This window comes from Emydura macquarii, unplaced genomic scaffold (genome assembly GCF_026122565.2).
Source record: "Emydura macquarii macquarii isolate MOO-44397 ecotype Brisbane River unplaced genomic scaffold, CSIRO-AGI_Emac_v2 contig_1483, whole genome shotgun sequence".
Lineage (NCBI taxonomy): Eukaryota > Metazoa > Chordata > Testudines > Chelidae > Emydura > Emydura macquarii.
Genome location: NW_027131620.1, coordinates 28,134 through 43,441, shown reverse-complemented (window position 1 = coordinate 43,441; position 15,308 = coordinate 28,134). Strand labels below are relative to the sequence as shown.

The window sequence follows — 15,308 nt, the reverse complement described above, 5'->3', positions numbered from 1 at the left end:
TGTCACTCCAATTTTCTGTCATATAGATTTGGATAGCACCCATCAATGCCATATATAATACTTCTAGGTACAGGGATTTTTTTTGTGGGGAAATGGCTCCTCTCAGCTCCAGTAGCCCTTTCTCAGATCTCATTAAAGATGTAACAAGAAAGCTGTCTGGTTTTTAGTTTCAAAAAGTAAAAGCTAGAAAGAAACAGAACTGAAACCCCCGTAATTATTTTTCTGACTAAGGTGGTAACTAAATTACTAGGTTAGACCTTATTAAAATTATTTCCCAAAACTGTTTTTAGAAATCTCCTTGTTTAAATCTCTGTGGTTGAGAATCTCGCTTAGTGGAAACTGCTAACTTTATATTTCCCATTATAAGAGTCCCAACCTGATGATGTAGATTAGAACTCAGAAAATGCAGATCCAATTTGAATATGGAGGAAACCAGGAGGCTTCAAAAGTTGAAAGCATGTTTTTCGTTGTTTATTTATCAGCACTTTAACCCTTAGAGCAGTAAAAATTAATATTCCTAGAAGCTTCAACTACTGTTTGAGCCTTTCTACATCCTTCTCCAAAAAGGAACCAAGTTTATACAGTGTTCTTGTAGCCCTCTGTACATTATTCAGAAAGAGGAACATTGCCCACTTTTCACATCAGGAAGCATTGGCTCGGTTTGACTATTCTGTATCTCCACTGACATTTTTATTTCAAAGATTTCTCCTTGTGTTGTAAGTGGTCAGAGTCCAGGTTGTTCAGACTCTTGAAACTCCCTCTGGGAGTTTGCTTGAGCTCATTTGATTCCTACTCACAGAGTCCAGTCAGTTTTTTCCCTCCCCACCTTAGATTCACCCTCCTTTGTATCCACAAGGACCATGGACTCTGATGCTTACCTGGACCCAACACACTAATGACAAACGGCCATCAACCGGTTCTTATCTTCAGGCACTCATGGCTTGAAGTACAGTGGCTTAGCAAGTCTCCATACTACCTCTGAAACATGAATCTTATTTTTCAGTCTCCCTGTTTGTTACTCACATCATTGATTGTCATATAACATTTTTCTGTCTTACCTCCATCCACCTCATTGACAGTTGTGTAGGACACTATCTGTGGTGTTCACCAAGACATCAAAAAACTTTTAAACAAAGAAAAATGGCCCCAATCATAAAGAGACAACAACCATCCCATGCCTTCAGTCACTCACCAGTCTAAAGCATTGGTAGTTGTTTCTGTAATCCTTCTGGAACACGACTGTCTTCCTACTCACAGCGTTCATTAAGTTACAGGCATTTTTCCTACCTCAGCTCCACCCTCCCATTATCAACAATAGTTCAAGGTGTTTTGTTCCTGCTTTCCTCCAGCTCTGGGTCTCTGAAGATGCTGTTCCATGTAGCTCTTTCCTTGTTTCATAAGTCAAAGAATTTCATCACAACACTTTACTGCTGGCATTGTAAATTCCATCCAGCCCATCTCCTCTCCCTTTCTGTCTCTCTCTCCTCTGTATCTCTCTCTCTCTCTCTGACATTCCAATAATGAGAATCAAACAAGGAGAAACAGACTGAAACCTTAGTTCCCACACTCTTTGCATTTGTGTACGGACACTTAAGTATGTTAACACTGTTTTATTTTTATTTAATCTTCTGTTTCACAACAACTCCAATTCTGCCTTACTTTGAATCGTGGAAGTACATATATAAATTGAGTAAGACAAAAGCTCTCTCTCTCCCTGTCTTGCCTAGTTTAACGCTTTTTGAACAAATCCAACCATGGATCCAAGAGGTAGGTAATCCTTCTGCTTAAGTGGAGACAAACTGATCTGTAGAGTCATTTCTATATTACAGGAGTCTCCAGTACTTCATGACTCTCCAGTTCTCTTCCATAAATGAGTGCATTCTGTCTCCAGTATCAACTCCCCTTTCCCAGGTGTTATTTAAAATATCTCTGAATTTTGCCTCCACCTTCCCAGGTTTCTTCCAGACTCTAATCAATCTAGGTATTTATATCACTTCTACTGTGGTGCCTGTGTGCCTGATCTTAATCTTATCCAGTCCTCCTTTACTTTTGTCATTTGTTCCTGTGTAAATTACAATGGGAATTCCCCAGGGTAGGCTCCACTATTTTTCTCTCCTTGCCTGGTCTGCAGAAATGCTATACTGTGCTGTTCTGTTACTCTGGGTCAACGATATCTTGGGTTAGGTTCTTCACTATGGAGTGCACAGCCAGAAGTACTTGAGCAGCTCTTCTTCTCAAGGACAGAAAATCTATTGTGGTCAGTGCTTCCTCTAATATTGTGCACTGCATTAACCTCTTTCATCTAAGGTTCTGAAACCAATTCAGAATAATCAGTTAGTCCTCACAGTGTCTAGTGAGGTAGGGAAGCATTATCATAGTAACAGAATAGGGAAACTGTGGCAAAAAGAAGCTAAATGATTTGCCCAGGGTGAATCTGTGAGCTGTGAATAGTGCAGAGGCCTCCTGACTTCCAGCCTTGTGCTTTTAAGCATAAAATATCCAATCCCTGATAAGATAGGAAGTCTCTATTAATGCCTTTTGCATTTACTGTGCTTCCTGGTTGCCATTGTCTTTCTCCTCCTCCATAACTATTACACACGTGAACTCATCCTGAGGGGTCTCTGGAAGTGCCTCCTTTCAAATTCTATCTGATTTGGCTCTGATTATTTTTCACAGTGATTTCATCTATTGTTCAAGTTCCTCCACCTTCTCTTTCATAAAGATAACCAGATTGCATCTCTTTCTAATGTAGCCTTGTTACTCTTCATTAGAAAGAGGAAAGTAATGTGATTTCCACTTCAGATGCCACTAAATCTTTTGTGGCCATTCTGTATCCCAGATTGATTTTTTAATTTAAAAAATAATCTCTGAATATGTTGGAAGTGGTAAGTGTCCAGCTCTTTCACATCTCATAATGCCCTTGGAACTCCCATTTACAGCTCAGGAAGGGCATGATTCTCCTCTTGCTTATTCAAGTGCAACTTAAATTGATTTCTGGGTAACAGTGGTGTAAGAGGTGAGTCAGGCTCAGAGCCTTTACATCTGCCTCAGATTCACTCACTCATTACTGCTGATGTGTCACTAAGACTATGTCTACATAGGGATTAAAAAACCCAACAGCTGTCTCAGGTCAGCTGACTTGGGCTCACGAGACTCAGGCTCTGGAGCTGAAAAATCCTACTGTAGACGCTGGGACCTGCAAGGACAGAGGGTCCCCGAGCTTGGGCTCCAACCCAAATACAGGTGTCTACACAGCAGTTTTTCAGTCCCAGAGCCCGAGCCTGAGCCCAAGTCAGCTGACCCAGGACAACCATGGGCTGTTTTTAATCCCTTTGTAGACTCTACTGTTCATCTAGTCTACACAGAAGACTTTCAAACAAAGAAAGGGTCCTAGAAATGTACAGTCAGGCAGCCATTTCTTTTCTTAAATTACCAGGCTAGATAGAGTATCTGAAGCAGTTCCGGCTTTTATCTTTGTTTCCACACAATAGTTTAACTATCTGCCATTATACACACTATTTAGAAATAAATATTAAAGACACTGAAATCAACAGCTAAGGTTAATTATACCATTTTGACTTCAAGCTTAACACACCCTTCATTAAAAACACACCCTTGCATTGGAATTTAATGTCTGAACAACACCCAAACAACCTTAACGCCACCTTCTCTTCTTCCCTCCCTAATTTATTTTGTACCTAGCTGACAGAGGTCTCCCAATAAGGGATTTAAGCTGTTTATGTTCTGCCTCAGAGCTCTTGAAATTGTTTGGTTTCCATATTTAATATGTTGCTGATAATCTCTCTATATTGGTGTCCCTAACACTGATCCAGTCCATAATGATGAAGATGCAAAAATTATTCTCACCTGGAAAATTCTCTGTGATTTTCAGCTACCCCCTGCTTAATTCCTAAGGAACCCTGTCACTGTGCAAAACTGCAAGTTCTGAAAACAATCATATAGTCTGAAAAAATCATGACTCACCAGAAACAATTAAAATGTAACTTTTGATTAAATAGCATAACTACATCTTTAATTGGACACCTGCCAAATTCCCAGAAAATATTCTTTTCATGCCCCAATTTTCAGGCATCCCAATTTGCCCATCAGTCACCCTAGTCTAGTTAGACAGGATAAAAAACTGGGCTTAGAATGAATTTAAACTACACTGTGGTGTTGTGGCTAATGTCCCTTCTATTTCTTTTCCACCCATACACACAATCCAAGCATCAGTCTAAATCCTTTGAATGTGAGCAGGAAGAGTGAGAGGGCTGGGGGCAGAAAGGAAAGCCTTGAAGCCCCCTTCATTCTTACCAGGGGAGGGGAAGGGGAGCTCCCTTGCCTCCCAGATTAAGGGAACAGCATTGGCCATAGTGGGAAAGGGAACCCTCACTCCCCACCTGAGAGGAGCAGCAGGAGGACAAGAAGCAGCAGCAGCAGCTGTGGAAGAAGGTGAGGGAGTGGTGGAGATGGGGTGTCCTGCGGTCCCCCTCTCCTCCAGAAGGAGGCAGCAGCAATAACTTCAGGAAGAGCAGCTTCCCCCTGGGCAAGAAACAGATGTCCTCTGATGAAAACCTTTGACAACGTAGCCCATTCTGCCCCCCTCTCCTCCCCCCCCTCCGCAAGTGTGTTGCCCTTCCAGACTGAGAATTACCCTACTAGGTTTCAGATGTAGATGTTTAATCATCTTCTTGCTCACTCAGTGACAGTGCTACTTTTCCTTGCATTTCGATTATTTCCCACGCTGCTGTCAGGGACCAGGACATGAGTGGTCTGGCCTAGGAGGTAAGAGCAAGGAATAGGAACTGGGAGTCAGAGCCAGATTCAGAAACCAGTCAAAGGAGCAGTGATGAAACAGAATGGAGTGAGATAAGAATGAGACAGGCGTGATCACAGCTGCAGGTGTGGTGACCTACCACTGCTGCTGTCTTAAATGCAGACCTGTTGGCTCCTTGTAGCCAATTGTCAGAACTGGCCAATCAGGTGATTCTGCTGCGGGCCGGATGGGTATATTACTGGCCTGAGCCCCGGGCTTGGATGAGGGAATTCAAGCCCATGGTTCTTGACAGCTTCTGTCCATTAGTGTATTGGCATGTAGATACCATGGTGGGGCAGTAGAGCAATGTGAAACGGGGGGGTGAGGGGGAGGGAGCGGGTTTTTTCAGCAAAGGGAAGTTGCACTGGTGTTTTTGAGCGGCAAACCAGAAGGCGGAAGGACATGAATTACTGGATCTGAATCTGGGGATTAGTGGGTGCGAATATGGGAAGGTGTATGATGGAGAGAGAGGAATTTCTGGGGAAAATTATTAAAACAAAAACAAAAAACCCCACCAAGTTGTGATCGCTCATTTCCTTGGTCGTTCTTAGTATGGCGATACTACCATGCTGTACAAGCCTATCTGGAATCCTGGCCATGTACTCATGTTGCCAGCTTATGCTCGGGTCCATGCCACTGCATTTTCACTGCTGCTTTTAGCCATGCTAGCTAAATTCAAGCTAGTGCAGGCCTACCCAAACTACAATCACACTGGTGATTGCAGTGTAGACATACTGTCTGCCTAGCGGTCATGTCTCTCTCTGACACACATCATCTGTCTTTATCTTGTCTTATGTATTTGGAAAGGGCCCAGCACGACATAATTCCCACCAACAATCTAAATAATGAAGCAGTTTGGGGGAAGGGGCGATAATGCTAGGGAAGTAGTTGAGGATCTAAAAAGTCATAGGTAAAACAATGTAGGACATTAGCTCTTTAACAGTGAATGTCCTTTGACAACACAACCTTGTTACTTTGTGTTGACAAGGGTTACATAGCCCATTCTGCCCCCCTCTCTGAGTGTGTTGCCCTTCCAGGCTGAGAGAAATTTCTATAGAACCCTATTGGTTTCCTTCCTTGTTAAATTCTATAGAACCTTCTCATAAGGGTGGTTTAAATAGTTGTAATATCCTGTCTTTTCTGCACAGTGTAAGTCATGATGCCAGTCGACCCTATAGAGAGATTGAAATTATTCTTCAATGTTAAAATGGTACAAGCTTTTAGTATTGCTCACTCGATAAGGATTCAGGTCTCATAGCAGATTATTAGCATCTGGGCCATAGGGAATAGTGTCCAAAGAGAAAAAGACATAAGAAAACCAGATACACAATTGGGAGAGAAGTTCAGATAGTATATTTAAAATATGGAAAAATACATCAGTACATGAAGAATCGCTGCCTCTCATTGCATATTGAAATGTATACTATGTAACAGGGTAATTCCTGGTCACATGGATTTTGGATTTTGTTTCTGTAGTTAAAATAGATTGATTTAATTGTTCACAGACGATATGAGTTTTCTTGCACTATTTACTCAAGGTTATACAGATACAAACTGACCACTGCACATCTTACAATCAGTTGACCACATGTATGGTCTCAAAGGCTTTGACATCTGGAAATTTGTCACAGGAGAAATTAACGAGCAACTGCTTGGTCCCACTCTTAGTGGGGATGATTTCAAATGGCACTTTGGAGCTCTGCCTGGGCTTTAGTGAGGGCAGTCTAAAACCAGGAAACAAAAGGAGAAATATCAGTTGAAAACATCCTTGTGCTTTATATTTGAATTTCCCCAACAGCCATCCTCCCTGTGCATTTCTGTCAGCAAGGAGGAGGAGCTATACAGTGAGCTTTCAAAGGGGCCTAAAGGAGTTAGATGTCCTGTGCTGACATGGGAGTTGGGTATCTAGCTCCTTTCAGCCACTTTGGAGAGCCCTGCTATCAATGTCCCCAGAAGTGATGATATGGAGGGATCAAGCATAATTCATAAACTTCCTGGTCAAACTTTATTTAGGCAAAGGTTGTAAGGTATTTAAGGTTGTAAAGGCATATCAATGACTTAAGAAAAATAACCTGAGACATTGAAAGAGGATTCTACAAATACACTGAATAAGTATAAATTGTATTGGTAAGAAAAGCCCAAACATGTGAATACCAGGATATTCTAAGTTAAGGTTAAAGTTTTAAAACAATAAAATTTGGAATGTCTGGAAATTCATAATTGTGGTTCTCCAAACAATCTCTCCATGTCATGTATTCCTGGTTTACCTGAGGATCAGGTTACATGAGATGTGTATAGAATGGCTTCTACACAATTTAAGGAGGGCCTGTGAGTATGCAATAGATTATTCAGAATTTTATTAGCATTTACACTTACATTTAAGCACATGCAGGAATTAAACTAAAGAACTTAGACAAATAGAATTTTTGGCAGGAATTTGCACCTGCCAAGTGCATGTAAAAGTTTGTGTGTGCAGTTTTGTGAAGGCCAGATGGAGGCCTGGCTGCAAATGTATTCTTCATGGTTCTACTGTAACTTACCAGTGAAAAACATTATTACAAGACATTAATGATCCAAACATACAAGAAAAATGAACTGGATAGCAACTGTTCTATTCCAGCGCTTTATACCTATCCCTTTCGTCATCTATCAGTAGCAAATACACTAGCGCCCCCTAATGTGTAAGGGTTGCAATTTATTGATCTTATCCCCACAGTATTTCTATATCTCCCAAAACAATGACATTTCTTGAGTTTCAAAACCCAATAGAAATAGTCTCTTGTTTAAAAAATATTTATTTTATCACCATATTCACCACTCCTTCCATTTTGTCCCTTCTTAATATATTTTTAACTATAAATACCCAAATTATATCGCTTTCAAAGTCTTAGAAGATCTGGTCTTTCTAAAAATTACATTTTAGGTCTGGATTATTAAAACCCAGCCTCTCTTTGTCTCAGCAGTTTTTTCATGTACTAGTTGCAGGAGGAATTTTGCACCTGCAATAATTGTGCATAGAGATATATGGGGGTACATTTTCAGAAGGATGGCCTTCTTTTGAGCATGCAGTGTCTGTCTTCAAAATTTGAACTAATTGAAATTTTCACATTTTTAAATGCAGGCACAAATTAGTGTATTTGCACCTCTATTTACTTGATATGGGTGAAAATCAGTGACAGGGACAAATACTCAGATTTGCAAACACAGTTCATTTTATAAAGTTTAAAAACGGACCCAAGGTTCACTGGAACTGCTTTTTTGGGTAGAAACTGTCACTTACTCTGTATCATACCTAGTACAGTAGGATGTGACCTGGCTGGCCTGTAGGCGCTGCCACACCATTCAAGTTTAATAGAGTGCACCTGCATACTGGCTGTCAGGGCCTCAGGCTCACTGAACTTTTACCCCACTTATATCATTTAGCTTTTTACCTGCACTCAGGTGAATAAATAGCACCACTTGTGCCCACAATTATTGGCACCTACAAACTGCAGTGCCAAAAGAAAGGCCAAGTTGAGTCAACATTAAAAATTAGGCCTTTGGTTTCTTGAGTCTTGTTTCCATAGACAGACCTTCATAGTTATATCCAGAAGGAAAGTGTGTCATGCCAATATTTGCTTCAAAAACACCCAACTCTAAGTCCTGTTGTGTGCATCTTTTGTGTCAAGAAGTTGATGCTCTTTATACTTACTCTATCTTGAGCTTTCCTCTCAGCAGGTCACTGCCTTCTGCCAGCAGCACACAGTCTGTCACCTCTTGGTCGATAGGATTGGTAAATATCACTTCCACATTCACTGCTTCATTGACCTTTACATCACCGAGCACCTGCACAGACCAAACACTTGAAAATTACACTCTGAAGCAGAAAATGATGTTATGATTCATCAAATCTAAGGCACTCCACCATGGCAGGATGTGAACAGAGTATCTCTTTCAGTGGGAAAGACAGTGGATGTAGGAATCAAACGATCTAGTCTGAATTTCCTTTCACTTTCCCCAGCCCTGAATCTGGACTCAGATTAGCTGTGCAGCGCAGATGAAGCAGACTTTTCCTCCAGGGTGGCAAAGAGGCAGATCTTTACCTGCATGACAAGGTCAGGGTTATCCAGAGTGATGTTCCTCTCCACTGCCACTTCAATCCCACCTTCTACTTGACACAAAGCTGTTACTCGAATCATGTTGTCTGTAGTTAAATGCTGCTGGTATTCAGCATATGTTATCTTAACAGGAAACTCTTTCTCTGAAAGGAAAAAATATAAAATTTTAAAAATAGATGAGATGAGATGCACTTACAAAAGTCTAACAAATGTTGTTCACCCAAAGTGAGTATTTTCCTATCATAAAATCATAGAATATTAAGGTTGGAAGGGATCTAAGGAGGTCATCTAGTCCAACCGCCTGCTCAAAGCAGGACCAACCCCAACTAAATCATCCCAGCCAGGGCTTTGTCAAGCCGAGTTTTTTCCTTCAGTTTTGCCACCTTTAAATCTAATTTTCTCATACTGTTACAACAAATTTGTTTCTTTGGTTACACAATTATATGAAATATTACCTTCTTCAGAAGCAAGCGTAACTGATAGGGAGTCCTTCCAGACCTCATGAATTGGCTTCCCAGTGTACACAATGGTCCAAGCAGTCATATTTGCCTTTACAGTCTTAGCAACTGAGGTCAAATTTCTGAGAACCAAGATTAGGCTGACAGATTTGCCAATCTCTAAGGAGCCATCCACCTTGAACTTTCCTGAGATTTCAGGCTTTTGATCAATTTTTGGTCGCCTCTCTGTTGTGGCACCAAAACCATGTACTCGACCCAGTTTTGCACGAGCTTTTTGAAACACTTCTCTTTCCTTCTGCGATCCTATTAGAGAGAGAGAGGGAGCCATGAAAATACTAATAAAAACAGTTAAAATGTGTCCATTTTTAACTGTTGTATGCAGTGTAGCTGTATCTGTGTTAATCCCAGGATATTAGTGAGACAAGGCGGGTGGGTAATTATTCACCTGCCTTGTCTCTCCATTTGACAAGCCTGATGCTTATTCAGCAGGATGTAGGGCCCTGGCAGATCTGCCGCCAGGTGGAGACAGAACAACTGTTTACTGCAGCCACTGTTAACCTGTTGGATGAGTGACAGAAATGCCTTCATTTCAGAGTTGCTGTCCTTAAACTTGAGAGTGCTAAACCTATTAATTCCAGAGAGGAACTAAAGCTTAGTTTCTAAACCTTCCCTCATCCAACTTTTCCTAGGACTGTACAAGTGGTAAATGTAAATTCCAACTTGTTTCACCTTATTTTATAACAGGAAGCAGGCCTCTAAGTGGATGGGGTGGACAGGCCTTCAGGTTACTTGAACAGGCTCTACTCTAATACAAGGGTTTGAATTATCAACCTTACCCCCTATTTTTAATAGCAGTGTCTATATCTTACTGTTATGTGCACTGGCAAACTTAGCAGACAGATGTTTGTGTTCTATATTTTGCACTGGCAAGACTGAAGGAGTAAAAATGTTGAGGCCCCTTTGAAAAGGTTGCCCTTCTTATGGAGTTTGCTATCTGTCTATCTTAGGTTTTTATATAGTACCTATAAAATATCTAATAGCTGTGCTGTAGAGTAGCAAATGCAATTTGAGCAGCCTATGTCACCATGGGCGGGATAGGACAGGGCATGTTTTACACAATGTAATTAAGAGCAGTTAGCCAGGTCTCATGAGTCAGAACTGACATATCAGAAATGGTATGGCTCAATACTATATCTTCTCTCTTCCTCCTTCTCTTATGACTGTAGGAGCCAAAAGTGTAACTTTTGACCTAGCTGTTGTAATATTTGCAAAGGTGACCATGCACTGGTTTCTATTACAATGTTTCTACCAGTTTAAGAATGAAGCTTTTGTGCTACCAACAAGAAACAAAGGAGTTTTCTTTACCTTCGCTATATTTATAATCATTAGTGACATCTACACGGGCATAACTGCCTATTGCCTTGGTGCTGGTGAACTGGCCAATTGACTTGGTCTCAGAGGAGATCGGCTTTGCCTCTCTAGTCTGGATGTCATAAGTCCAGGTGATACGGTCTGCATTCACTTCTGCAAATACGAATGGAGAGTCAAAATCCAAGTCTACGTCTCCTTCTTTGATGGCTTTAAGTGAGGCAGGACCACACTGAAATATCCCTAGAGTATCAAGGAAAAGAAAATCATTTAGATCTAGACTAGACAAAACACTCTAATACAATGTAAGCAAGGCACATAAGACAAACTGTGTGTCAAGGACCTCTGAATTATATAGCCCTGCCATCCCACTCCAGCTCTCTCCCCGTTAATGTCATCCAGTCCTTTCAGCAGCATAGCATTTGTATTTATTTGTTTTGATAATAAATCCAACTTGTTTTATGCAGCCACCTAATTGTCAATAGCTATATGTTTCTGTGTTGAAAATGTCAGTCTCTCTGGAGGAGACTGGACAGGGGAGTCTGTGTGGTTTTTTTGGCACCGAGGAGTAAGTGGAGGCTTTTAATGGTGGAAAGGGCTGCATGTTCTCATACCCTCCCTTTTTTGGGCAAGGAGAGAAGTGACATGATTTGGCCATGGTTGAATTCCTCATTTTCTCCCCAGCAAATCCTGAGAATGATTAGTTACCCCCCTCCTTGAACATTTTCCTGAATAAAAATCCCTGTACCTGCACTTCTCTCCTGGGGAGTTGCATCCAGAATTTGCCATCCATTGTAGGAGGGGCCCAGGTCACTTCGGGTAAACCAGCTTTCATTCCAGACATGGAAATTCCTGTAGATGAGAATAAACATGGTAAACAACTAGCGTGTGACAGTTGTGTAGCGAGTTCCTAGGGTCACTGATGCTCTACACATCTGTAAACTGAGATTTTGTCTGACCAAATTGCTCATGCCAAAGGACGAGCCGCCCCCCCCCCCCCCCCCCCAAAAAAAAAAAAAAAAAAGAGAGTTTTGGGGCTTCTTGAGCTGGGGGCCAATTTGGCCCAGGACACAACTCTCAGCAGCTTTAGGGCAGTTCTAAGTTATGTTCAGCTGCTTACGGCCCCAAAATAATAATGTGTGGAGATTGGCATAACCCCATGATGTCAAATCTTAATACTGCAGATATTGAGAAGAGCAGTTTGTTACCAGATGCTGTCACCCCCCATGTTCAGAGGATTTCCAGAAGTGTCATAATATACATCCACACTCAGGTTTCTATCTGCATCATGGGCGGAGTTGAAATTTGAAATCATACGAGTAGGAATCCCCAGACACCTGAGCACTAAAAAAAAAACCAAAACCAATAACTAAAAACTTGTATTTCTGAGATACAAAGTGTCTATGCAACTATTCTCAGCTAATATTTCTGGCTGGTGCTCCTGGCCAAACCAGGCTCTGACATTTCCAATGCTTTGAAACACACTTCAGCATAAACATACCTGTGGTCAGTACTGATGCAAAAACCCAGCATTGCCCATACTTAACAGGCTTAAATCCTGAATCCTTCCACTTTTTCAGGATTTCAACACTTCCATTCCAACTACTTGGACTTGATCCACCAGTGTAATTTCCACTCCAGTTTCCCAGAATCACCCCGTTATCATCGTTACTGTTGACCTGGGGAAAAAAATCCTAGATTAACACATAGTAAGTATAGTTTACAGTAGAAGAAGGAAGGCCAGGAGAAACAGCTCTGTGTGGCATATAATAATTAATACTTATGTAAGTGCTTTTTCATTAGTAGAGCTCAAAGTTCATCACAATGTTTATTATATTTATCCCCACAATGCCCTAGTGCTATAGGACAGTGCTATTATCTCCATTGTACAGATGGGGAACTGAGGCTGAGTGACTTGTCCAAGATCACACAGGGAGACTGGCAGAGGAAGGAACTGAACCTGGATCTCCCATGTCTTAGACTAGTGCCCTAATTATTGGACAAGGGGTGAAGCCACTGCTTCTGGCAACTGGCCTGCTATGAAGAAGGCATCTTATTTTTAGGGAAGTGGGAGATGTATTTAATCAAGAAATAATAATAGTTAGCTCTCTTTGCTCTTCCCACCCAAAACTAACAGCTGTAGGTCAAAGCACTTTACAGAACATTAGATGCATAGCATCAGGTCCATGTGGCTAGTTGATGTGTAGCATTCTAGCACGCTACAGAAGTATTCCCCCAGCTTGCCACATACTAAGTTTCAGCACAGACAAGCCCCTAAGTGGGAGATGTACATTATAACTTAGAGCAGCTTCATGGTTTTACTGAAACTACTAGAAAGAAATTTTATTTTGTCTTCTGCTTTGATTGCTACTTTTATAAACTTTTAGGTCAATTTTGTGCTAGCAAAAAGAGTGCTAGCTCTGGAGAATAAATCCTGTACTACAGGGGCAGAACAACTGGACAGATCAGAATGACATCTAGGGCGTTGGGGAAGAGCTTTCTTCATAGAAGAATACCTTGCCTATGGACCTCCTTACCAGAAGTGATCATGTAAGCTCAAATGTAAGACCTCCTCAGGAATGACCTCTGTAAATACCACCAAACTCACTTACACTCTCTGTTTAAGGGGGGAAATGGCATTATGAACGCTTTATTTTGTCTGACAATTGGATACCAAACTAATAGATGTCTGAGAAATACCATATACTAGGAAGACCTTGCAGGCGCAAATCAAGTAGTTATCCATCACTGTGGTTTCTGAGCCTCACAAACTTATTTACCCTCACAGGGAAGTATCATCCATCCTCATTTTAAAGAAACAGTTAGTGGTTTTGGCTTTTGCAATATGTCTAATGCTGAGTAAATTAACCCTTCTCTTACCATAGCACTAAGCACACGGCCCACGTATTTGGGATCATGTCTGCGAGACACATCAGTAACAGGATCTTTACGGTAGCTTAGGCTTCTATCCAGTATGGTAAGGCAGATATTCAGAATGTCTTCTTGAAACTGTTTTAAAAATAAATTAATATATAGGTGATGCAAATTGTTCTTCCTTATAAATCATCAGGGTAAAATAGTCTAAATAAATATTTGAAATAATAGTCTAAATATTTCTGAAAGAGACATTCTACCTCAAACATAAATGATGGCCTTAATGCAGGAATTACTGGATGAATATCTATGGTCTGTGTCATACAGGAGGTCAAACTAAAGGATCACAATGATCCTTTCTGGCCTCAAAATTTATGAATGTGTAATAAGGGTTGGGATAGTGCTGCCCAACATCGCAGCAGTTCCTTCTGTGTACAGTGTGAATCAGCAGAGACTTTAAGATGTTTGCAGACTGAACTCTGGGATTCCTGATTTATGAGAAATGCCCAATTATCGATACTGACCTTTATGTTAATTGGTATAAAGCGAGGCATGAGATGAGGCCTGATATGATGCCTGTGACCAAGTTCCTGTTGTCCACCACGTCACTGGGGAGGTGCAGAGGAACATGGCTAGTGGCAGCAGTGCCTGAGAAAGTCTCTTAAAGATAGTGCAGCACATAATGCAGCACAAAGCATGAACTAGAAAGAGCAAGTAAGTACTGATCTAGCTTGTGAAAAGAAAGGAGGCCCAAACACCAAGTTCTTCACTTTGCATTTACCTGGCCATAGTTCCAACCGAGTTTGCTAATACGGTTTATGTTGCCTACAAAGACAATCCCAAACTCTTCCAGCAAGTACTCCTTGCGCTCAGTACTGTCAGACATGAACACATCATCCCCTGAAAATCCAAAGGAAAGGTGCTATAAAACCACAAAGGGGCAAGGGTTGAAAGCCTCAGATCAGCTCCTATAAACATCCACCCTGCTCTGTTTTCATTGTTATCAATGGCTTTTAGAAACTCTACACTTTTGCTTTTGGGGGCATGAGGTGAAGGAAAGGGGGCAGGGAAGAGAGACACATGGCCAAGTCTTTGTTCTGCAGGTGAAAGTTAGGGTTTGGTAGATTCAGGGCCTTGTCTCTTTTCTCGGGGATAGTACAGTGCCTTGTAGTGCCCAAACTCTGCTCTTCTATGATGGTAGTGAGCTCAGGGAGATACAGAGCTCAGTCTGCCTTTCTGGTAGGACTCCATAATCACACAAGAGACAGAATGAACATGATGACGTTATAGTTTCCCTGTTGGGCATCCCAAAGGACCCTGATTCTACACAAAGAGGAGGTCAGATACACTCACTACTGTGCACTATACATTGAGTCTCTAAGACATTCCGCTGTTTTTCTGTGTCCTGGAAGGCATTAGGACACAGAAACCCCCTCTTGGTGCTCAGTGCTAGGGTAAATATTGTTGCTGTTCAGCTGCTGTAAATCAAATGGGCAAGCTGCATATATTAAGGCTGCAGTGAGTTATTTAGAGAGGAACCTGAGGTGTCTGTACCTGAAGACCAAGGGTTAAAGAGCAGAACGAATGTTCCAAGGTTCATACGGGAGGCACTACCATCTGAGGCAGTCTGCACACTCAGTTTGTAACGTCCGATGGCAGCATTAGCTGGACTGGAAATAGAGATGCTCACGGAGC

General features: G+C 41.4%; 1 protein-coding gene across 1 annotated transcript; it reads right to left on the bottom strand.

Moving 5' to 3' along the window:
• Positions 1 to 6,158: 6,158 nt before the first annotated feature.
• LOC137156904 (protein-glutamine gamma-glutamyltransferase E-like) lies at positions 6,159 to 15,224 on the bottom strand. Its single transcript, XM_067553890.1, has 11 exons — positions 15,168 to 15,224; positions 14,395 to 14,513; positions 13,620 to 13,748; positions 12,241 to 12,418; positions 11,948 to 12,083; positions 11,488 to 11,591; positions 10,737 to 10,982; positions 9,369 to 9,674; positions 8,899 to 9,056; positions 8,508 to 8,641; positions 6,159 to 6,540 (listed from the first exon to the last, which is right to left on the bottom strand). The coding sequence occupies exons 1-11, from the start codon at positions 15,211 to 15,213 to the stop codon at positions 6,393 to 6,395; spliced, it is 1,704 nt and encodes a 567-aa protein (XP_067409991.1). The 5' UTR covers positions 15,214 to 15,224; the 3' UTR covers positions 6,159 to 6,392.
• Between the last annotated feature and the right edge of the window lie 84 nt (positions 15,225 to 15,308).

Coding starts and splice junctions, on each gene's coding strand:
- LOC137156904 (XM_067553890.1), bottom strand. CDS start 15,213: ATGAACCTTGGAACATTCGTTCTGCTCTTTAACCCTTGGTCTTCAG. Junction 12,084..12,240: donor TGCATCAGTACTGACCACAG/GTATGTTTATGC, acceptor TTTTTTTTTTAG/TGCTCAGGTGTCTGGGGATT. Junction 8,642..8,898: donor ACCCTGACCTTGTCATGCAG/GTAAAGATCTGC, acceptor TGGTCTGTGCAG/GTGCTCGGTGATGTAAAGGT.